This window comes from Mastigoproctus giganteus, chromosome 11, assembly GCF_048544385.1.
Source record: "Mastigoproctus giganteus isolate SK-2022 chromosome 11, ASM4854438v1, whole genome shotgun sequence".
NCBI classification, from domain to species: domain Eukaryota; kingdom Metazoa; phylum Arthropoda; class Arachnida; order Uropygi; family Thelyphonidae; genus Mastigoproctus; species Mastigoproctus giganteus.
In genome coordinates, this window is record NC_143585.1 from 20836985 (window position 1) to 20862688 (window position 25704).

General features: G+C 40.3%; 1 protein-coding gene across 1 annotated transcript in view; it reads left to right on the top strand.

Moving 5' to 3' along the window:
* The window catches only part of LOC150077761 (diacylglycerol kinase theta-like), a 517440-nt gene that overhangs the window by 269590 nt on the left and 222146 nt on the right, over positions 1-25704 (top strand). Inside the window, exon 8 of the mRNA XM_090385344.1 lies at positions 16823-16917. Within this exon, the coding sequence (XP_090241470.1) occupies positions 16823-16917 (95 nt within the window). The remainder of the gene's footprint in view (positions 1-16822; positions 16918-25704) is intronic.

Consider the following 25704-nt stretch of genomic DNA (forward strand, 5'->3'; position numbering starts at 1 on the left):
AAGAACATCACAGAGCAAGTCCGAAATGCAGCGGCACCTACAGCAGCGTACTGGTTGCGTGGCCAACTGCCTCCTCCAGCTGCCAGTTAAGGACCAAAGAAGAAGAAGAATATTCTGTACATCTATGTATTAGTTGATTCATTTTTCTGACATTTTGGAACTTTCCAGAGAATTTTTACTTTCATAAATCAGAATTGAACAACAAGTGGCTGATAAGTGTGATTTCCTCCTCCAGTTTCCAACACTGTTTCATGTTGCCATCTATTACAAACTGTATCTATGATAAAAACAAATTCAAATATCAACAAAAATGTTGTTTGAAATAGTCTTCAAAAATGTATATCTGCTTGTATGTTCTCCAAGCAGCCTACACATGAAAATCATATATTTACATATATACTTACAAAGGGGGTAATGAATCTCTTCAAGGTGCTAGTGGTGGTAGTAAGGTCTAAATTGTATGAAGGTGTAAGTTGGTGGTGATGGGAATGTAGAATCATTACCAACCTGAAGGGTCCACGAAGACCCTTCATGTAGTTATACACAGCTACATGGAAGTTGTTTTTCAACTCAAAGGCAAAATACTAATTGTTTATTTTTTAAAAATGAATATTGGAAGTGGTAGCTGCAGAATTTTAGACATTCACTAGAGAAGACAAAACCATCCACAGAACTTGGCAGCAGGAAAATTCCCTTGCAGTGGTGAACTGTAACAGTTAGTTTGTTAGTATTAGTAGAGGCCTACGACGCAAGAAAGCAAGCTTATGCAGCATTAGCCAAAAAAAAAACCCTCCCATTTCACCCCTTCATTTGTTCCAAATGCCTGTCCAGCTCAGCCTCAAATTTATTTCGGCTATCAACTTCTACAACCAACAAAAGATTGATGTCTGTTCCACCAATCGACCACCCACTGGCTAAAGGCAAATTTCGGCACATCTATTCTACAGCTGTCTTTCCTCAATTTGAATCTATGCCTCCTCAGGTTCTTAATCTGAGCAAGAGGAAGAATCCCATCAGCATTCAGCTTGCTCAACCCATTCAAGGCCTTATACACCTCAGTCAGATCACCTCACAGGTGCCTACTCTCCAGGTGCTGCAATTTGCAGAACTTAAGCCTTTCTTGGTAAGAGCATCCCTTTGTTCCTCTCATCCCTTTGTTCCTTTCTTCTTGATCTGGTTATCAGCAGTGATCATTCGTGTATTAAGAATTTGCAGATAAAGGAACCACTAGGTGGCAGTGATCACAGTGTGCTGAAGTGGGATTTACTCAAAGAGGTAACTACCGTCAGGGGTAAAGGAAAGGGTTTTTGCTTCCGTAAAGGGGAGTACAGTGGTCTCAGACAGTTTTTAAATTCTGTACAGTGGGATCAACTGACGATGTTACAAACAGTAAATTCTAAGTGGGAAGCATTCAAGGAATTAATCGTGGAAGCTACTAGACTTTATATACCGATTAAGAAATATCGTTCAAGGTTTAGGCCTAAATGGTTATCAAATGAACTAATGAGACTCGTGACAGAGAAGAAAAATGCATGGGATGCATATAAATTATCAGGTGACGCAGAAGCCTGTGGCAGATATAAGCTAGTCTGTAATCAGGTCACAAAGGAGGTTCGGCAGGCGAAGGCGGATTACGAGAAATCTTTGGCAAAAGATGCTAAGAAAAACAGCAAGGATTTCTTTACTTATATAAACTCTAAAAGGAAGGGGTTGAATATGATTGGTCCACTTGACATCGATGGTTCGACTGTTGATGATCCTGCTCAGATAGCAAACAAACTGAATGAGTATTTTGCATCTACATTCACACGTGAGGAATTATTACAATTTGAAAATGGAAGAAGGTTATCAAATTGTAGCAGTGTGCTTAATGATTTTGTAATAACTGAGAGCAAAGTGGAGGAGAAATTGTTGAAGTTAAACATAAGAAAGGCACCTGGGGTGGATGGGATCTATCCAGTTATTTTAAAGGAGGCGGCAAAGCAACTAAGCAAACCCTTAGCCATAATTATGAGAGCATCCTTGGACTCAGGGGAGGTTCCCACGGACTGGAGATGTGCAAATGTGTCCCCAATTCACAAAGGTGGATCGAAGGGTGACACGAGTAATTACAGACCAGTTAATTTAACTTCTGTTCCGGGTAAAATAATGGAGTCGCTGGTTAAAGATGCATTGCAGGATCATCTAGACAAGACTGCAGCAATAATTCAAACACAGCATGGGTTTGTTAAGGGAAAGTCTTGTCTGACAAATTTGATTGGTTATTATGATGTGGTCACAAAGGAACTGGATGCAAAAAATAATTTTGATATCATATACTTGGATTTCAGGAAAGCTTTTGACACTGTTGCGCATGGAAGACTACTGTACAAATTGGAGCAGAATGGTATTAAGGGTAAGTTGCTACAATGGATAAAAGGATGGTTAAGTGGGAGAAGACAGAGGGTGGTAATCAATGGGTGCTGCTCTTCGTGGACTAATGTTATTAGTGGAGTCCCACAGGGTTCGGTGTTGGGTCCACTGTTGTTTTGTGTATTTATCAATGATATTGATGAAGGTATATCAGGCTTAATGTCGAAGTTTGCAGATGACACAAAGGTTGGCAGGGTTGTTAATGACAGTAATGGCAGTGTGCTACTGCAACAGGATCTAGATAATTTGGGCAGATGGGCTAAGAAGTGGCAACTGAAGTTCAACCTTGACAAATGCAAAGTACTGCATATGGGTAGAAGTAACCCCAGAGAAACGTACCAACTGTGTGGTACTACACTTAAGGTGGTAGAAAATGAAAAAGACCTGGGAGTAATTGTGCAGTCAGATATGAAGTTTTCTGAGCAGTGCAGACAGGCTGCTAGGGCGGGTCATGGGGTTTTGTCAATGATATATAGGAATTTTGCTAGCAGGGAAAAGGAGGTGATTGTCCCTCTGTATAAGGCAATGGTCAGGCCACGCCTTGAGTACTGCGTACAGGTCTGGAGGCCTCATTTTAGGAAGGATGTAGATTTGCTTGAGCGTGTACAGAGAAGAGCAACACGATTGGTGAGGGGAATGAAGGGATTCTCTTACCAAGAGAGGCTTAAGTTCTGCAAATTGCAGTGGCTGGAGACTAGGCACCTGCGCGGTGATCTGATTGAGGTCTATAAGGCCTTGAATGGGTTGAGCACGCTGGATTCTGATGGGATCCTTCCACTTGTTCAGATTACCAACCTACGGGGACATAAATTCAAATTAAGAAAGGACAGATGTAGAATAGATGTGCGGAAATTTGCCTTTAGCCAGCGGGTGGTTAATTGCTGGAACAAACTTCCATCTGTCGTTGTAGAAGTTGATAGGTTAAATAAATTTAAGGAGGAACTGGACAGGCATTTGGAGGGAATGGTGTGATTTTTTTTTTTTTTTGGCTGATGCTGCATAAGCTCCTACACTTGCTTTCTTGCATCATGTGCCACTACTACTACTACTACTACTACTACTACTACCAATTTTGTTGCCCTTCTTTGTACTCATTCTAGAAACTCTACATCCTTCCTAAAATGAGGCTTCCAGACCTGTACACAGTACTCTAGGTGTGGCCTGACCATTGCCTTGTATAATGGGATAATCGCCTTCCTGTCCCTGCTAGCAAAATTCCTATACATCATTGACAAGATTCCATGACCTGCCCTGGCAGCCCGTCTTCACTGCTCAGCAAACTTCATATTTCACTGCACAATTACCCACAGGTTTTTTTCACTTTCTACTTCGCCAACTATGTAGTACCACACAGTTGGTACTTTTCTCTTGGGTTATTGCTTCCCATATGCAGTACTTTGCATTTGTCAATGTTAAACTTCAGTTGCCGCTTCTCAGTCCATTTGCCCAACTTGTCTAGGTCCAGTTGGAGAAGCATACTATCTTTACTGTCGTTAACAACCTTGCCAACCTTTTATCATCTGCAGACTTGGACATTAATCCTGATATAACTTACTAGAATTATATAACTATAATTATAGTAAATTTTATATATAAAACAATAATGGGACCAGCACCGAACCCTGGGGAACTCCACTAATAACATTTGTCCATGAAGAGCAGTGTCCATCGTTTACCGCTCTCTGTCATCTTCTACTCAACCATCCCTTTATCCAATGTAGAAACTTACCCTTAATGACATACCACTCCAATTTGTACAGCAGTCTTCCATGTGCAACAGTATCAAAAGCTTTCCTGAAATCCAAGTTTATATCAAAATTATTTTTGACATTCAGTTCCTTTGTGACCACATCATAGTATCCAATGAAATTGGTTAGAAAAGACCTCCCTTTAACAAACCCATACTGTATCCTAACTATTACTGCAGTCTTCTCTAGATGATGCAATGCTTCTGTTGTTGATGATGAACATCAGTCACTATGCCTTTACTCTCAGGTTTTTATTCATTGCATGAGACCTCCTGTTCGCTGTTAGGCAAGCATGTAAGACAATCACATGAGTATGTTTAGATATACAGAAAAGTAGACAGGAGTATGCAATATAGGTGTGAAAAGGGATTCTATCACGCATAAAATGCACAGGTAACATAATATTGATTTTTCCCCCCCCTTTTTTCAGGGTGATGTTTTTCTGATGTAGGAGTAAATTATTTCATCTCGATATACTACTTTGTCCAGCACTATATTTAATGTTACGATGTTCTTTGACCTTTATTGCAAAAGTTTTCCGATTCTCAGATTTTTCATTTTCCTGAATCATGCAGAGTGGTGTTTTCCTTTCAAAACAGTCAGGCTGGAGTACATTGATTCTGTATAATATGTATCATATAGCATGCATTAGCATTAGTTGAGGCATATGATGCAAGAAACAAGCTTATACAGCATCAGCCAAAAAAAAAAAAAAAAAAAAAAAAAACCTTCTCATTTCACCCATCCAGTAACTCCAAATTTGTTTGTCTAGTTCAGACTTAACTTTATTTAATCTGACAACTTCCACAAAAACAGATGGAAGTCTGTTCCAGCAATAAACTGCCTTCTGGCTAAAGGCAAACTTCTACGCATCAATTCTACAACTATCTTTCCTGAATCTGTCCCCTCAGATTTGTAATCTGAGTAAGTGGAAGAATATCATCAGCATTGAGCTTGCTCAAGCCATTCAAGTCCTTGTTCACCTCAATCAGATCACCTCACGGGGGCCTAGTGTCCAGATGCTGCAACTTGCAGAACATGTCTTACTTGGTTAGAGCACTCCTTTGTTCCTCTCACAAATCTTGTGAGAGGAACAAAGATGTAGAGTTCTGGCAACTCTACATCTTTCCTGAAATGAGGCCTCCAGACATGTATGTAGTACTCAAGGTGTGGCCTGACCATTGCCTTATACAAAGGGATAATCACTTCCTTGTCTCTGTTATCAAAATTCCTATATATCATTGACAAGACACCATGACATGCTCTGGCAGCCCATCTACACTGCTCAGAGAACTTTATATCTGACTGCACAATTACCCCCAGGTCTTTTTTACTTTCCATTTCCCTGAGTGTAGTACCACAGAGTTGGTACATTTCTCTTGGGTTAGTGCAACCCATATGTTACTTTGCGTTTGTCAATGTTAAACTTCAATTGCCACTTCTCATCCTATCTGCCAAACATTTCTTGATTTAATTGCAGTTGCATACTGTCATTAACAACCCTGCCAACCTTTATATCATCTACAAAAACAGACATTAAGCCTCATATACCTTCATCAATATCATTGATATAAAGCAGTGGTCAGGCCACGCCTTGAGTACTGTGTAGAAGTCTGGAGGCCTAATTTTAGAAAGGATGTAGATTTGCTTGAGCATGTACAGAGAAGGACAACAAGATTGGTGAGGAGAATGAAGGGATCCTCTTACCAAGAGAGGCTAAGTTCGGCAAATTGCAGTGGCTGGAGACTAGGCACCTGCGAGGTGATCTGATTGAGGTGTATAAGGCCTTCAATGGGTTGAGCACACTGAATTCTAATCAGATTCTTTCACTTGTTCAGATTATGAACCTAAGGGGGGCATAAATTTAAATTGAGCAAAGACAGCTGTAGAATAGATGTGCGGAAATTTTCCTTTATCCAGCGGGCGGTTAATTGCTAGAAAAAACTTCCATCTGTTGTTGTGAATGTTAACAGACTAAATAAATTTAAGGAGGAACTGAACAAACATTTAGAGAGAATGGTTGTGTGAATTTTTTTTTTTTTTTTCGTCTGATGCTACATAAGCTCATACGCTTGCTCTCTTGCATGACATACCATGATTACTATTACTATTGATAAATACAGAAAACAACGATGGGCCCAGCACTGAAGTGGGGAATTCCACTAATAACATTAGCCCACCTAGAGCAGTGTCCGTTTATTACCAATCTCTGCTGTCTCCCACTCAACCATCCCTTTATCCATTGCAGCAACTTTCCCTTAATGCTATACCATTCCAATCTATATGGCAGTCTTCCATGTCCTGAAATCCAACTATATGATATTAAAGTTTTTTTTATTTTTATTTTTTTTTTTTTGCATCCAGTTCTTTTGTGACCACATCATAGTATCCAATCAAATTTGTCAGACAAGACTTCTCCTTAACAAACCCATGCTGTGTCTGAACTATTACTGCAGACTTGTCTATGTGATCCTGCATCACTTCTTTAACCAGGGACTTCATTATTTTCCTTGGAACAGAAGTTAAACTAACTGGTCTAAAATTATTTGTGTCACCCTTCGAGAAACCCCTTTGTGAATTGGGGATACATTTACATATCTCCAGTCCATGGGGACTTTCCCTGAATCTAAGGATGCTCTCATAGTTATGGGTTTGGATACTTCCCTTGGTTCTTCCTTCAGTATAACCAGATAGATTCCATCTGCCCCAAGTGCCTTTTTTAAGTTTAACTTCAGCAATTTTTCCTCTGCTTTGCTCTCAGTTATTACAAAATCATTTAGCTCCCTGTTAGTTTAGTAAATTCCTGTCCTCCGCTTTCTTACAGAATTCCTCATGTGTGAATGTAGATGCAAAATACTCATTGTTTTTCAGCCATCTGAGAAGAATCATCAACAGTCGAACCATCAACATCAAGTGCACCAATCTGATTCATCCCCTTCCTTCTACAGTTTACATAATAAAGATGTTTTTGTTGTTTTTCTATGCATCCTTTGCCAAGTATTTTTCATAATCAGCCTTTGCTTGTCTAACCTCCTTTGTGACTTGATTACAGACTAGCTTATATCTGCCGTAGGCTTTTGTATCAGCTGATAATTTATATGCATCCCACTCATTTTTCTTCTCTGCCACAAGCCTCTTTAGTTAATCTGACATCTTTTTTTTTTTTTTTTTTTTGTTGGCTGGTGGCGACACGTGTTCAGACTGTTTTGAAAGAGAGCGGGAATTATAGAAGCCAATTCAGAGTAACAATGCCCATGGAAATATTTGTAGAAGAGGCATGCAGCAGAAACAATATGTCTATGAGATAGCGAGTAGAGAGACTCTGTTAGAGATGAATCATTAATTAACCTAACTGCCCTCTGCTGACTGAAATCAAGAAGCCTGAGAGAGGGTTTGGGGGCACTACCCCAGATGTGGGAACAGTATTCTATGGTAGGGAAAATTTGCGATTTGTACAGAGTGAACAGCTGTTTGGAAGAAAAGTAATGCTGTGAGTAAAAGAGAAAACCAAGTTTTTTAGATGCAGAGGCAGCAATATTTGTAATGTGCTTGTGCCAAGAGAGATTAGAAGTCAGGGTAATCCCCAAAAGAGATATATCATTTTGCCTAGAAATCGGAGTGTCACCAAAGATAAGCATAGGAGCAGAAGAATCCTTTTTGTGAGATATAAGACAAGACTGAGTTTTAGAAGGATTGAAATCAATAAGTTATCTTTGCCCCACTGGAGAATTACCTGGAGATCGGCATTTAAGGAATTGGTGGCAAATATTCGAGAAGTTGACACCGATTGAGCAGGGCAAGGTTTCTCAAAATGGAAAGTGGAATGCAATATGCTATCATCAGCAAAACTATGGATAGGATTTCCAGTCAATGGAAGAAGGTCATTAATATACAAGAGAAAAAGAACTGAACCTTGGGGGGACACCAGCATTAGTGGAGAAGTTAGAAGAGAGAGAGTCATCTACCATCACCTTCAGTGAGCGAATAGAGAGAAAACTGGATAACCAATTACAAAAAACAGTTGGGAAACCATAAGATGGAAGCTTGTTTAGAAGACTTATGCCAAACACAATCAGAAGCGTTTTTGAGATGTCAAGAGCAACTGCTTGTGTTTCACCGAACTTTTCCATTGAATTAGTCCATAAATGGGTAACATAAGCCAGAATATCACCAGTGGATCAACACTGACGGAATCTATACTGGTGATCGTTGATCAGACGGAAGGTTTCTAGGTAGTTTAAGAGTTGGGGGTTAATTGATTTCTCCATTACTGTAGCCAGGTGGGAAGGAGTAGCATTGCGTAGCACAGGCTTCTTGATTAGACCGGGGTTCGAGCCCGTCACCACCAAATACGGGGATGCGGAAAGGTCAGGGAATGACCACCGCATATCCCGGAGGGGTGGTTGTTGGCACATAAGCTTCTGTAGCCATAATGCACCTCCCAAGGTTTTTGGGTACTTTGATCCAAGCCCGAGGCGGGAATCGAACCCACGACCTCGCACTTTACACACCCGGCTAGCCCGGTCGGCCATATCCCTTAGGAATATGGCCTTAGTTGCCAATGCTCCTAAAAAACCAAATAACAAACTATAGAAAGAGTAGAAGTAATTGCAATGGGATGATAATTGGATGAGAGGTATTTGTCACCCTTTTTAGGAACTGGCTGGATATGAGCAAATTCCCAAGCAGAAGGAAAAACACCTTTGGAATAAGAAAGTGAAGAAAGGTGGCAAAGAACAAGAGTAACTTCAGGAGCATAGGTTTTGAGAACAATTGGAGAAATACCATCGGGACCTGGAGCTTTATTAGCATCAAGATTCATCAAAATCCTTCTGACATCCTTTTTACGGAAGACTACAGGAGGCACAGAATGGAGTGTGTTGGGAATGGTGGGAGGTGTTTTACCAAGATCATTAATACATGAGTTGGAAGAAAAATGGGATGCAAGTAGGTCAGCTTTATCGTTGGCTGAAGTAACAACAAAACCAACCGGTTTTGACAGTGGTGGAAGCAGAGATGGGCAAAGGTTGTGGCCAATAGCTCTGGCAAGAGACTAGAATGCTCAGCTACCATTAGGGCAAGAAGCAAGTTTTCTACCCTTAGCATGTTCAAACTCTAGTTTGGACTGATTAATAACTGCTTTACGATTTTTGCGAGCTTTGGTGTAGGCAGAAAATGAAACTGAAGAATTAGAAACAAGCCAATTACGCTATGCCATCTTCTTCTCTTGAAAAGTCTTAGAACGTTTATTGGAAAACCAAGGTTTAGATAAAGGATGAGATTGTCAAGTCGAGTGTGGGATAAAGGATTCCATTCCTGCAAGAATAATTTCACTGACACGATCTGAGCACACTCTGACAGAAATTTTGAAACAGTGATCTGACCGAAGAAAAGAAATCTTGCAGATCATCCCATTTTGAATTCCTGTAATGCCAAACAATACGAGGTTGGGAATAGCCATGAGATAAAGGCTCCATAGGAGAAGAGACAATCACCAAGTTGTGATCTGAGGTGCTTAAAGGACCTCTCACTTCGACTGTATTTAGAAGGTTATTTGTGAGAAAAAGATCAAACGTGTTGGCTTTATAGTTAGGATTGTCCGGTATTCTTGTAGGTAAATGAACAATTTGTTCAAGGTCATTAGTAATTTCAAAAGCCTTAGCATCTCAACCAGCTGGGTCGGTGTGACTAGAAAAGAGAAGCCAGCTGGAGTTGGAAACATTAAAATCACCAAGGAATATAACCTCACTGTTAGGAAAGTTGGACTGGAGAAAGTCAAGTGACAAAGAGAGGAAGTCAAAAAGCTCCAAGTGATTAGTGGAATTGAGAGAACGGTAGATACAACAGATGAATTTGACACAATGAGGTAGAGAGATTTTAAGCCAGAGAAGATCGAAAAGAGGAAATTCCAAATTACCAAGTCTCTGACAAGGAATATCGGATCGGGCATATGCACAAGTACCACCTTTGAGGTGAAAGGAATCATACAACAAATAATTTGGGCAACTGAGATGAGCAGTAGTTGAATCAGCCGATAACTGTGATTCTGTCAGAAAAAGTACATGTTGTTTGTTAGAATGCAAGTGGAAATGGATATCATTGAGATTAGAATTGAGACCACGTATATTTGTGAAATGAATTAGGAAGTGTTTGGGAGGTTTAGGTCTTTTCACAGATAAGCTTCTTCTATTAGTTTGACAATTCATGGTGTATTCAATAGTAAGAAAAAGTGGGTGGGACATGCTGTATTAAGTAATGAAATCTTTGGATATGGTGTATACATGGTAAGAATATATCCAGATCCTTGACATAACGTGGCCTCGACAATGCTCCCCGCATACACACTACTTGGACTCCCTCCAGTCACTATCTGGCAGAGTTGAGGTAGCAAGATTATACACTATCTGATCCGGAAGCCTCCTAGAGAGTTATCAATAGGTTCGGTCCGGTGTACTAACTAGCGCCTGGCCTGCAAACCTGCCGCTGGTTAGTACACCGAGCTGTTTTAGAGCTGTACCTTTGAAATGTAACGAAGATTGGATCTCGCCACGATGTTCATCCTAACCTCAAAAGTCATTAATTGTACTGCAAGATGGAAGAGATGGGGAAGGGTTGACCGGAACTTAGCTCTGGAGAATAATCATGGGTTCCACCACTTCAAGCCTCCAATAAGCAAAGTGGGTGGTATTGCACCAGTTGATGAGAGTCATCTACCACCTAGTACTGCCTGGTAACACAGAGGAACGCCACACCTCAACCCTGCTTACGTTGGTTCACACCTGGGTAGTCACCCACCATGTGCATGGGGGTTATACCCAGGATTACTAACAGTGCCACCATCGTGAAGGTGCAAGCAGACGATTTGGCTGTCATAGACCATCCGGACTTCGCCAAAATTGGGTCCATTTGACTTGAGTATCCCCCGAATATCAGTTCCATCAGCATTTTAGACTCCCAGGTAGCAAGTACAGCTTGTCTGGCCTATCTGAGAGAATGTCTGTGACAACCTCAAGGACCATTTAGGTCTAAATCTTGAACGATATTTTTTCGTTGGTATGAAAAGCCTAGTAGCTTTCAAGGTTAATTCCTTGAAGTGTTCCCATTTAGAATTTGCTGTTTTTAACATCATCCTACTGTATAGAATTTAAAAACTGTCTCAGACCACTATAGTCACCGTTTCAAAAACCCTTCCCTTTACCCTTGATGGTAATTACACCTTTAAGTACATCTTATATCAGTACACTTTGATCACCTGATGGTTCCTTTATCTGCAAATTCTTAATGCATGAATAATCACCGCTGATAATTAGATCAAGAGTATTACTCCCTCTGGTTGCCCTTGAACATGTTGCTGTAGAAAACAATCCTCCAATGATTCCACAAAAGTCTTGTTAGCATGTGAGACTTTAGTGGAATTATTTAACTTCTAGAGTTTACATAAGTAAAGAAGTCTTTGTTATTTTTCTTTGCATCCTTTGACAAGGAATTTTCATAATCAGCCTTTGCTTATCTAACCTCCTTTCTGACTTGATTACAGAATACCTTATATCTGCCATATCCAGCCAGTTCCTAAAAAGGGTGACAAATCCCTCCCATCCGATTATCGTCCCATTGCTATTACTTCTACTCTTTCTAAAGTAATGGAGAAATCAATTAACCGCCAACTCTTAAACTACCTAGAAACCTTCCGTCTGATCAACGATCGCCAGTATGGATTCCGTCAGTGTCGATCCACTGGAGATATTCTGGCTTATGTTACCCATTTATGGACTAATTCAATGGAAAGATTCGGTGAAACACAAGTAGTTGCTCTTGACATCTCAAAGGCTTTTGATCATGTTTGGCATAAGTCTTCTAAACAAGCTTTCATCTGTTTGCCAACTGTTTTTAGTAATTGGTTATCCAGTTTTCTCTCTGATCGCTCACTGAGGGTGATGGTAGATGGCTCTCTGTCTTCTAACTTCTCCACTAATGCCGGTGTCCCCCAAGGTTCAGTTCTTTCCCCCACTCTTTTCCTCTTGTATATCAATGACCTTCTTCCATTGACTGGAAATCCTATCCATAGTTTTGCCGATGATAGCACATTGCATTCAACTTTCCATTTTGAGAAACCTTGTCCTGCTCAATCAGCTTCAACTTCTCGAAAATCTGCTGCCAATTCCTTAAATGCCGATCTTCAGGTAATTCTCCAGTGGGGCAAAGACAACTTAGTTGATTTCAACCCTTCTAAAACTCAGTCTTGTCTTATATCTCGCAAAAAGAATTCTTCTACTCCTATGCTTATCTTTTGTGACACTCCGATTTCTAGGCAAAATGATATATCTCTTTTGGGGATTACCCTGTCTTCTAATCTCTCTTGGCACAAGCACATTACAAATATTGCTTCCTCTGCATCTAAAAAACTTGGTTTTCTCTTTCGCTCTCGGTGTTGCTTTTCTTCCAAACAGCTTCTCACTCTGTATAAATCGCAAATTCGCCCTGCCATGGAATATTGTTCCCATATCTGGGGTGGTGCCCCCAAAACCTCTCTCCGGCTTCTTGATTCCATTCAGAAGAGGGCAGTTAGGTTAATTAATGATTAATCTCTAACAGAGTCTCTCCACTCGCTTTCTCATAGACCCACTGTTTCTGCTGCATGCCTCTTCTACAGATACTTCCATGGGCACTGTTCTTCTGAATTGGCTTCTATAATTCCTGCTCTCTCTTTCAAAACAGTCCGAACACGTGTCGCCACCAGCCAACATCCATTTACTGTCCAACTTCAAACCCACAGAACCAACTTTTCATCTTCCTCATTTATTCATTCAACTGCCGTTTTCTGGAACAACCTCCCTTCATTCGTATTTCCTGAAAATTACAATCTACAGAAGTTCAAGTCCAATGTCAATAAATATCTTCTTTCGTCTTCTTAACCTCAAACCCAAGCACGGTACTAAGTTCCGTGCTTGGGTTTGAGGTTAAGTATAGGTTCTAATAACTCTCGTGTTTGGGGTTCTCATAAAAAAAAAAAAAAAAAAAAAAGGCTTCTATGTTGTCTGATAATTTATATGCATCCCATACATTTTCTTCTCTTCCACGAGCCTCATTAGTTCATCTCTCATCCATTTAGTCCAAAATCTTGAACACTGTTTCTTAGTTGGTAAAGCTTGGTAGCTTCCAAGATTAATTTCTTGACAGTTCCCAATTAGAATTCCCTGTTGTTAACATCATCAGTTGATCCCACTGCATAGAATTTAAAAACTGTCTGAGACCATTATAGTCACCTTTACGAAATCAAAAATCCTTCCCTTTAACCATGATGGTAATTACATCTTTAAGTAAATTCCACATCAGTATGCTGTGATCGCTGTCACCTAGAGTTTTCTTTATCTGAAACTTCTTAATGCATGAGTAATCACAGTTGATAATCAGATCAAGAGTATTATCCACTCTGTTTGCTCCTTGAACATGTTGCTTTAGTAAACAATCATCCAGTAAATCCACAAAAGTCTTGTTAGTGTACAAGGGCCAATCCATAAGTTCCAGTCAATATCTGGTAAGATAAAATTCCCCAATACAAGACATTCTGATTTACTGGCCCATTCTATTTCTCTGCACAATTGTTTGTTGAACTCATCAGAGTCAAATAGGTCTCTAACACACTCCTACTCTCATTTGCTTTTTCCCAGTGCTTATGTTACACCAAACTGACTCAACATTGCTGTCCACCAATGGAAACTGGATGCGCTTCCTTAGATTTTATGGGTTTCGTAACTAACGGCTAACCTTCTCTCATTTGGGGAAAACACATTGTATTCCCCAAATTCCAATTCTGCAATGCTTATATCTATGTGACACCAAGTCTCTGATATCCCAACAATATGTACCTTTGATGTTTTGACCAGCACTTTAAATTCATCAAATTTTTTTATTATACTTCTAGCATTAATGTACATGAACCTGTTCATACCCTTAATTACCCTAACACAGCCCACATATTTACTTATTCCATGATGACTCCCAGCACCTTGCTTTCCAGGCTGCTGCTCATTACATTAGAAGCAGTGCAAGAATCGCTTTTGCCTCTGCCTGCGACTATTGTTATTCTTTTAGTCTGTGAATCCCCCCCCCCCAAGCTAGCAGTTTTCCAACCAACCTAACACTGCCTCCATAGCTTCAGCAAATATTCTTGAAACACTTTCTATTTAAGTGTATCCCATCCCTGTAGAAGCAGTCTCTCCTGTTAGCAAACACAGACCATGCTGAAAAAATTCTACACCATGATGCTTTGCCAATGTCTCCAGGGCCTAATTGATTGACAAGGCTCTCATTATACACTCCCTCCTATCCTGTCTGGGCATAATTGCAGACACTTTCAAATTTAACCCTAATTTGCAATTTTTTTTCAACGTTGATGTATAAAGAAAAAAAAAAAAAAGGGTAAAGTGCAGCCATTATCAACCCACTGCAGGATGGAAGCCTCCTCAACAATTTATGCTGAGGGAAATGGACCATAATCTGCCACGCTGGTCCAGTGCAGGTTGGCAGATCGACCGTATTCAGCAGGCAGGGGCTTGAACCCCGGTCTACTCAAAGAGCGTGTACTACTGCACTCCCACTCCTGACCACTTGGCTATGATGTATACTTTTAAGTAAATGTACATTTACTTAAATTTAATTTACTTAAATTGCCACTGTGTTGCCTGATACACAGGAATGAGCTCTGGTATTGAGTTGGGCAGCTGAGACCTTGATGCTGCAGTGTGCAGCACACACTTCTTGATTAGACCGGTGTTCGAGCCCGTGCCCACCAAATACGGAGGATGCAGAAAAAGGCAGGGAATGACCACCCCATATCCTTGGAGCAGTATGGCCTTAGTTGCTAATGCTCCTAAAAACCAAATAACAAACAAACAAACCTTGATGGGCCCTCATTAATTTCTTCAAGGGCATCTACCCTATACCTCAAACTCTCATACACTCCCATCAGAATGCTGAGTTAGTTTCTAATTTCTTGACACTCTCTGCATCTAGCACACACAAAACATCATCCTTGGCTAGATCATGTCCTGTTCCAGAAAGCTCTGCAAACAATTCACATTTCGCACATTTTTTTAGACTGTGATGCATTGGCGAATCTCCCCTTTGGTTCTCCCTTGAGCCACATCACTCCTGCTACTTTGTGCTCATTGGTTTGCTGCTCTAGTCTTAGTCATGATTCTGTTTAATACAATTTAATTAACAATGAAATTTAATAAGATTAATAAATTTTATTGATTAATTGATAATATTATACTAAGCTCACAAATTCCTAATGTAGTGCTACATATTACGCTATCTAGCTTTATGTTATACCTTATGCTATGAAGTTATTATTATTATTATTAATAACCATATGATGCAAGGAAGCCTGAGGCTTATGCTGCACCAGGAAAAAAAAAGTTCCCGAGTTACCCTGAGAGAGAGAGAGAGAGAGAGAGAGAGAGAGAGAGAGAGAGAGAGAGAGAGAGAGAGAGAGAGAGAGAGAGAGTCAAAAGTAGAAGGGAATCACCAAGAAAGAGAAGAATGATGATATCCAGCTCAGGACCCTGGGTGTGCCAAGCCCATACTCACCAGATGTGAGCCCCCGGGGTTGTTTGGGATATATATTATGCTATTCCGCACTGATCTAATATACTGTAACAATGGCAACAAGTTTCGAATGGTACAAGGCTCTATGGATACTAAGTATTAACTTGCAAAATTGCTATCTAAATTGGCGCCTCTGTAGCCAGGTGGGAAGGAGCAGCAGTGCATAGCACACGCTTCTTGATTAGACCGGGGTTTGAGTCCGTCACTACCAAATACGGAGGATGCGGAAAGGTCAGGGAATGACCACCGCATATCCTGGAGCAATATGGCCTTAGTTGCTAATGCTCCTAAAAACCAAATAACAAACAAACAAGCTATCTAAATTCAAAATAAACTAAGGAGCATTGCTAGGACTATAAAGCTACTTCTAGAAAATAAATGAATATGAAAATTAAGTCAATAAAATGGCAAAGGTATAGCTAAGACTTACATGTTTGCTCTAGCTGTAAAATCTTCCCATTGCATATTTATGTCTATAATTTAAGTGATTGGATGTTGGATTTATTTATACAATTGGTAACATGGGTTAATTTAGCTGTGATTGTGTTTTACACATATAATAATTTAACAAGTGGTTATTTTTTTGCCATTCCAACTTCTAGGAGTTAGGGATTTTTTTTTTTTTTTTTTTTTTTTTTTTTAGGAAATTAATATAATTCCAGAGACCAATTTTCATGAGTGAAACATAGTAGTGCATTCATGCTAATCTGATTTTTCCCACGTAATTAATTTTCAATAATAAATGAATATATAATATTGAATTATTATTGAAACTTAATTCTTAGTAAAAATAAATTTGTATCTTACATACCAGTAGGTGGGAATTACGTCATTCTCTGCCCTAATCAGGTTAAATAAAATATGACAGCGTCCTGTAGTCATTGTTCAAATGAAATAATTGTGTGCTACATGTAAATGTTTTTGACTCTTAAGTATTTGAATGGTGTCTGCTTCACATTGAAACGTATATGTAAACATGGTTGTCTATCATAAATAATATATATAAGTTCCTTACTAAATATATGCACATCACATACTTTTATGTTCTTTAGAAATCGTGAAAGTTTATGATGGTAATGCCTCTATGAAGAGGCGAATGTTCAGGACAATCACTATATCGAGAAATGCCACAAGGGAACAGATGGTGGTATGTATATTTTCATATTCTGTTATTATATTACTGTATATAAACCTTAGCTAATTGTGATCTGTCTGCCTTTCTGGCAAACTCCAGTATTTATTTGATTTTAGTGAGTGTTGACTCATTCAGTTGCTCTTTGCCAAAAGATAAAAAAATGATTTTTAAAATTATAGGTTTTTAATGTATAAAATAGGTTTTAAATGTATAGATTATGTAGGGGTGACATCCAGGTAAACAAGAACAGTAGCGCAGGCTAGATTAATAGTCAATAATGCTTACACATTGATTATATCCTGATATCTGTCTCCTAGCTGAGATCTTTATTGTAGATTAAGAGGAAGCAGGACTGGAAAAAAACCCAATTAAGGCTCAAATTCTGGCTCATGGATGGATAGATAGATAGATAGATAGATATTTTTTTTTTTTTTTTTTTTTTATTAAAACGTGAACAGTAGATACATTTTCAACAACAACAACTACTGTATTTACATTCTATGTACAAAGCAAAAAGGAAAGATAAAGAAAAACTTTTTAGAAAGAAATACAAAGGTTTCAATATTTTAATTTCAGGAAATAAGAAAAAAAACAGTTTCTTGGGGTTGGGTCGTTCTCCTGTTAAGTGTCACACGTTGAAGGTGATGGACTGTTCAGTGATGGTGAAGAGGTGACCGCCACTGTTCCATTCGCTGTTAAGATGATCCACAGTTTCTGGTCTTTTGCAGTGGAATTCGAGTAGGAGTCTGCTTTGCAACTTCCTCCGTAGGCTCCACTTCAGATGTTGCGCCGATGTGTCGACAGGTGGCACGTCATCACTGCTTCTTGTGTGCTTCAAGTAGAAGCTGTAAATGACGGCCTTGGCCGCAATGAATAGGAAGTTGCAGGTGGTGTGTGCTGTCTGCTCAGAGTGAAGTAGGTACCAGTAGTCCTCCGGAGTGTGGGCGTGGTTGCAGGCAAGCTTTGCTGCATCCAAAGCGTATTTGACGAGTTCCTTGTTCACAGGGCATGCCAGGTATATGTGTTCCAGGGTACCTGGGGTGGCGCAGAAGAGGCAGTAGTTTGAGGAGCGTAACCCGAAGATTTGTAGCTTGACTGGGGTGGGAAGGATGTTGTGCCACAGTCTCCACTGGATGTCTGCGTCCGATTTGGAACATTTCGTCCTGTACGGAAGGTTCCACTGAAAGTTTGATGGTGGCTTGTGGTGAGTGGAGAGGGGTGCAGGGACAGCTTGGCAGGTGGATGACTGGAAAATCGTGGTTGCATGGCGAGACATGATTAGCTGATAGACTTTTTTGGAGGGTGCAGGAGACAGAGGTACCGTGTCTTCTGGTGATGTGATGACGAAGGTTGGTGTAAGCGAGGATCCAGTGACATTTCCAATCCCTTTAGTTGTAGTGATGTCTGGAAGAGCTTGTGTGATCGCTGATTTTCGATGTATGTGTTGCTGCTTTGCATTAATGGTTTTAATGGGCAAATCTTCTGATCCTTTCCATTCAAGGCTTGGTGTCAGGAGGTCGCCTATGGTTCTTATTCCTGCCCAGTTCCACGTAGGGAAGAAGAGAATATCATCATTTGCAGGGTCTATTATTCTTTTATTGTAGAAGAGCGGTTCTGAAAGTATTCCGGGAAGGGATGTTCTCTCAAGATTATGGTGAAGGTTTAGCTTTTTCCAGCGGTATAGTGCGTCTTTATAAAACGGCGGTAGTTTGAGTGGTACTGGTGCCATGTCCATTCTCAATATTGTTGAAAGGGATAGTCCTCTAGTGGCTGTGGCTAGTAGTTTATCCGTAGTGTTGGATTGTGCGTATTTTGTTTGCAGCGTCTTAAGAAGAAAGGTGATCCAGAATGCTGTGATTTTGTCGTCTAAAGAGACCAACCCTTGACCCCCGTGAGTAAGTGGTTGGCTAAGTTTGGAGCAGGACATCCAGTTGGTTTTGTTCCAAAGGAAGCTTCGGATAGATGCCTGGATTTGGTGGAGGAAGTCAGCAGGTGGAGTGAGAATTTTGAAGGTGTGCCAGAGAACGCTTGCCGCCATATGATTGACCACAAGCACTCTCCCTCTCAGCGAAGATGTGGCGCACACGCTTCTCCATCTTCCGAGTACTTTGTTGAAACGACTCAGCAATTCGGGCCAGTTCTTCTGGGAGAAAAGGAGGGTATTGCCGAGGTACACACCTAGGTATTTCTGTCCCTCGCTGGACCATGTGCCTTGGATGGGGGAGTCGGTTCTAGTTTTCCAGTTGCCAGCCCACAGGCCGCTGGTCTTACAGTGGTTGAGTTTTGCGCCTGATGCTTGAGCATAAAGATCATGAGCCTTTTGAATGACTTCAAATTCACTCTCGTGTCGTATTGCAATTGTGACGTCATCTGCGTATGCTGAGTAGGTTATATTTAGGTGGGGTTCTGGTAGCAGCGTTCGTCGGGATTGTATACTGGTGGCAATTTTATTAAGGAATGGTTCTATGGCAATTGCATAGAGTTGTCCAGAGAGTGGGCAGCCTTGTTTTATCCCTCTGGAATACGGAAAGTGGCAGGTGAGCTGGTTGTTGAGTTTCAGGCAGAATTTGGCTTCCTTATATAGCAGATGGATTGTTCCGATGATGTAAGGTCCATATCCAAAGGCTTTCAAGGTTTGAAATAGGTAGCTGTGTTCAACGCTGTCGAATGCCTTTTCCTGGTCAAGGCTAATTAGTGCTAGGAATTCTCTTTGGCTGTTTGCAGTGGAGAGGAGGTCTCGGATCAGATGTAGATTGTCGTGAATCGATCTTCCAGGTACAGAATATGTTTGTTGGTGATCGATGATATCAGGGAGAGTGGCTTTTAATCTATTGGCGATGGCTTTGGAAATGATTTTACAGTCCGTGTTCATTAAGGAAATCGGGCGCCAGTTTTGTAGATTGGCGCGATTTCCTTTCTTGGGAATCAGTCGAGCGACAGAGGTGGTGACCGAAGCTGGTAGTCCATGGAACTGAGCTTCTTCAAGCATTTCAAAGAGTAGCATTCCGAGTTGATCCCAAAACGTTTGGAAGAATTCAGAAGTCAGTCCGTCCAGACCTGGTGATTTATTTTTGGAAAGGGCTTTGCATGCTGCTGTTAGTTCTTGTAGGGTGATTTGTTTCCTCCATGCTGCAATGGGCCGTATGGGAGATTTTTTTAAGTCCTGAAAGGATTTCCTCCGTTGCCTTTGTAGAGGTTTCTTGAGAACTGTAAATTTCTCTATAAAATCTTGTTACTTCAGAGATTTCCTCTGGGTCTTCAGTGATGTTTCCGTTTTGCAGCTGAATGGCAGTGATGGTGGTTGATTTCTGATGTCTGCTTTCTAATGAGAAAAAGTATTTGGTCGGGGCATCAGATAGATTTATGTGGGTGTATCTTGATCGGAGCAGGGCGCCTTTTGCAGAGTGTTCTAAGTGCGTTTGTATGGCTTGTAGTGTTGACTGGTAGGTCTGACTTTCAGATGGGAGATTTTTCAGCCTTTGCTCAAGTTGATAGAGGTTATTACGCTTTTGTTGACTTTTCTGATGGCTGTAGGTTTGCGAGAATGATTTCAGTTTACTTTTAAATCTAGGCCACCATGTGTTCATGGGCTCCAATCTGTCTTTGGATTGGGCAAGGTTGGATATCAGGTCTTGCAGCTTAGAGATGTATTCCTTGTCTTCAAGAAGGCTATTGTTGAACATCCAATAAGCACCTCTACTTTTGTAGTGATTGGGTGAGAAAGAGAGCTGTAATTTGATAAAGGAGTGATCTGAGATATAAGATGGCAAATGTGTGATGCTTCTGACCAGGGGGATGGTGTGTTTTGGGATGTAGTATCTGTCCAGTCGGGCTTGGTAAGGTAGTCTTGCTGATGCTGTATTTGCTGATCTCCAGGTGTAGGACTTTTCTTCTGGGTGCTGGTGTCTAAATACGTCGACCAATTCATTGTTGTTTATCAAGGCTTGCAGGTTATTGATTAATGTTGTGCGGTGCTCAGTGCATCGTGCTCTGTCCATTTTTGGGTCAAGAGTGCAGTTGAAGTCGCCAGCAAGAATGATATGTTCTTGATCTATGGTAGAGAGGTGGCTTTGTATGAAGTTGGTTATTTGGATAGCGAGTCTGTCCTGCTGTGGCATGTAGATGTTAAAAAGGTGCAGGGTTTCCTTCTGGGGTGTATCCAGGAGGGCGTAAATTGCGTAGCCAGCGATCTCTGCTATCACATTGAGCTTGCAGGCTGACCTTTGATGAAGGCCGATACTCACTCCTGCCCCATGATGTTGTTGTGTTGGAGAATGATGAAATACATATGCCAATCTGCCCATTTCAAGGATGGCCTTGTGTCTGTTTTAATATTTGTTTCTTGTAGGAAGAGTAGGTCGGCATGATGTCGTTGGACCTGGTGAAGGATCAGCTTATTGCGCGATGCAGAGGAGCATCCTCTTGCATTAAGTGATAGCATGCTAAGAGTCAGCATTATCTGCAGGGATAAAGTAAGGGTTTTGCAAGTTTTGGGGCGGTTAACATCCTGATTGATGATATTGCTGTTCAAGCCCGTTAATCAAGTAGTACAGGCGTTTGGATCTATTCACATCTGCTCTGTCTTTCTTTCCTTTTAGTTTGGAACGCAGACCCGTAAGTTGTGAGATCAGCTCGGGTATGTTAGAGGTGAACTTCAGAGCTGTCACCAGCTTCTGTGGCGAGCCGCGTACTTCCCGTAGAAAGGATCGTAGTTTCTCCACAGTTAAAGGACCTTTAGTGTAGGGAAAATCGGTTTCCTCGTCCTCTGAAGCACTTGAATAGTGAGAATCACAGTTGGTCTCTTCTTCAGTGCCCAGAAATTCGGGTTCTTCTTCATTTGGATCGTCAGTAGTTTGTAGCTGTTTATTTATTTCCATACTCGGTGGTATGATGGACTTACTTGAGATCTGGCCGTTTATCTTCTGTGGTGTTCTGTATTTATTTTCATCGCCCCTGTTGTTTTTGTTTGCGGTTTGCTCTTTTCCTGCCGACGTGTGCGTTGTCTTCTTCTGTTTTGTGGCTTTGGACGTGGTCTGCCTTGGGGGTTGCTTTTGAGATAAAACTCTTCTTTCGGTTGGTCGGTCTCCTGAAGAGATTGCGTCCTGGCCTTCTGTGGTTTTTGAATTTTCTTTTTCTAAAGAGTTTGTTGTGGGGAGCATCTCAGACTGTTTGACAGTTTCTTCAGCATCCCCATTTTCTCTAACAGTCAGCTCGCTTTGTGCATCTGGCCTGACCCAGGTTGGTGCCGCCTGAATTTCGGTATTACTTTCAGAAGAGTTAGAGATATGCGGGCAGTTTTTCCTGATGTGACCCTCTTCGTGGCAGAAGAAACATTGTGAGGAAATGGAGGTATAGAAGGTGTAAGTTATTCCGTTTAGATCGGTGTTGACGAGTTTTGGGATGTTTGCTGCGTCATTGTTGGCGAAGTGCATAAGTGCTTGCCTGCGGAAGCTTTTTATATGCGAAAATTCCGGTTTCGTGGTTGCTGCAGAGAGTGTGCGTATTTTCCCTGTAACTGATCCGTATTTGGATAAAATCCCTCTCAGAAATTGATGAGGGATTTCAGGTGGGACTTTTGAAATTGTAACTTTCGTTGGTGCTAAGGCAATTGGGGCCGCTTCTAGGTGATGAAGACCGATGTCTATTCCATTTTGCAGGATAGTTTGCACCCATGAGGGGTGGCTGAAATACACCTGCACAGTTCCCGCCACACGGGATGCGTGGGTAATATTTTTCGGTGGTACTTTCTCCGCGATCGCTGTAAGGTACTGTTCTAAGGGAGTGTTTTCCTTGGTAGCGAAAATTACTATTCCATTTTCCCGGGAAGTAATAGCGGTTGCTTCATTTGTAAGAGCGTTGTTCGACCGCGTATGTACTATTGTTGGTCGCGAGAGAGAGGTTTTTGCTGGCGTCAAGCATAATCCATTAGATACGGTATTAGCATAAGTATTAACAGTTACTGACCTGTTGGACCTTGAAGTATTCACCTGTTGTCGCAGGGTGTGGTTTCCAGTGTCTTGGTCACTGCTGACAGTAGCTGTAGGTTCCGTTGTTGTGGTTGTTTGACCTTCGCTGGCCATAGCTGGAGGCAATAGATGGGGTGGATGGAGATAGATAGATAGATAGATAGATAGATAATTTTTTTGTTTTAACACTGGAATGGTCACATAGGATCAGAGAAGTTTTTTATAAAGTACAGAGAATACAAAAACAGCACCATATTTAGTAGTGACTTGGGTTAGGACCATGGTCAATTCAAACATACACTACTCTACCCTTAAAGTGACCACTTGGCAGTGGCAATCTTCATGTTGATGTTTTCTTGGTAGAAACACATGAGGTAGATCATCTAAATATTTGGTCATCCCCTAAGTAATGTAATTATTTCATATTGCAGAATGTTATTTATACTTATATCTGGACATGCAGCTTAGTTGAAGTATGCTTGGGTCAGCCTCTCAATTTGATAACGACATGGTAATAGTACACTTCAAGCAGATATTGCTCTAACTTTAGCATTAGCATTAATAAAGGCACATGATGAAGAAAGCAAGCTTATATAGCATCAGCCAAAAAAAAAAAAAAAAAAAAAAAACCTTTTCAGAAACTTGCCTACAAGCTGAGTTTGTGGGAAAGTTCCTGAAAAGTTATAGTTTGTTAACCCTCACGTACTTGGGAGAGTATTAAAATTTGGAAAGTGGATTATAATTTAAAACACTTTTTGAATACTCATTATTGATGAGGAGAAATAGGTGTTTATTATCACGATGTTAAATGAATTTTTTATGAATTTTTTTAGAAAAATAGTCTAACCACAGGATTTTAAAAAATAATATTAAAATAAATAAAAGAAATGTTTTCCATTGGCCAATTTTTATATGTGGGTTAGTACCAGAGAATCTACCACTTCCAAAAGGAAAGAAAATAAGAACTCCCAGTAGGTTTTTCTATGTGTCTAGTGGAATATTCAAAGAATGGTTTATTTTGAACTGTTGTAACCCACTAAAACCTAAAACCTGTCAGCAACTGCAAAGTTTGAGTACCCCATTGCAAAAAAAGCATCTTTGATCATATGCAAAAGCATTGCATTTAATCAAAGGCAGTATATAAAAAAAAATCACAGAGCAGAGCTTTGTTAGGAAAAATTCCACATATTTTTAATTTCCTAAACATTTACCCATCAACCCCATGGGCTCACATCTGGTGGGTATGGGTTTGACACACCCAGGGTCCTGAGCTGGATATCATCATTCTTCTCTTTCTTGGTGATTTCTTTCTACTGCTTGCTTGCTTGCTTGCTTGCTCTCTCTCTCTCTCTCTCTCTCCCTCTCTCTCCCTCTCTCTCTCTCTCTCTCTCTCTCTCTCTCTCTCTCTCTCTCTCTTAGGATAACTTGGGAATTTTTTTTTTTTTTTGGCTGGTGCAGCATAAGCCTCAGGCTTCCTTGCACTATACAGCTAATAATAATAATAACTTACTTCTTATTCAGAATTCTACACTGATTTCTCAATGCAAAAGAACTGAAAGTGTTGTCTATCAAAAATGTACCATCTGCATTCTTTCCCTCAGAAGAATAAAAATTTTATAAACATGGCATTGAAATGCTTGTAGGAAGTTGACAGAAAGTTAAAGAGAATGAAGAAACATACATACTTAATGAAAACGTGGCGTGTTTATGCTTTTACCACGAAAAGAAGGGGAAAATGATATTACTTATGAGATGATTGGATGGCTTCCAGATCACACGAATAGTCAATACTCTGCATTGAGTTTAAATTACATCGAGACGTTCTTGCGCCCAAAAATTCCCAGATTTGCCATGCCACTGTTTACAAAAGCTCATAGACATGGGATGAATAATGAATTTCCTTTTAAACCATCTCTACAAAATATAGAATCATAAAAAGCATAGCTCTCAGCATATTTTTGATATTTAAAAGCCCCAACTTTGATCAAGAAATCAGATATCCGAAGAAGTTTTGGCAAGAAGATTCACAGATAAAGCTATAAATTCCAAACAAGGGTTCAGTCCTCCTCTTCCTCCACCCAGCCAGTTCTCTTTGCCAGTTATCAGTTTATATGCACAGAGTTATTGTCTTTGGTAATGAAAACTTATATGATATGATAGGAAAATATCTATATTAGAAATATGGAAGATTTAGAGCCTGTCAATTATTATTGTTCTTTGGCTGATGTATTTATTTTAAATTAAAGCCTAACAAAATTATTTCACAAGGTACCTTTTTAAATTTCCTGAACTAGATATTATCATTCTTCCGGTTATTCCCTTTTACTTCTGGCACTTGTTCTCTCTCTCTGTCTGTCTCTCTCTCTCTCTCTCTCTCTCTCTCTCTCACACACAAACTCAAATTTTTTTTGGCTTGTGCAGCAAAAGCCTCAGGCTTCCTTGCACCATATGGCTAATAATAATAATAATAAGAGGCATTTATATAGCAACTCTGTTAAAGATATTCATTAAGAGAAATAGAATTTAACACTTCTTGGCTCTGTCTCTCTGAAAACAGGATAATGCACGTATGCCATTGATGTCACTCTCAGTCTAACCAGTCTGCTCCATGTTTCTGTCCCTGTCAACTTCAGCTACCATAGACCATCTAGAAAACTCATTTCTTCTCCTTTAAATGGCAATTGATCACTTTCCTACAGCTGCTGTGGATGACTATTTGATATATTTCTTTTAAAGCTTAACAAAAATTCTTTCACAGGATATCTCTTTAAAGAGGCATTTTGTATAGCAGCTCTGTTAAAGGTGTTCAGTAAGAGGAATAGAATTTAACACC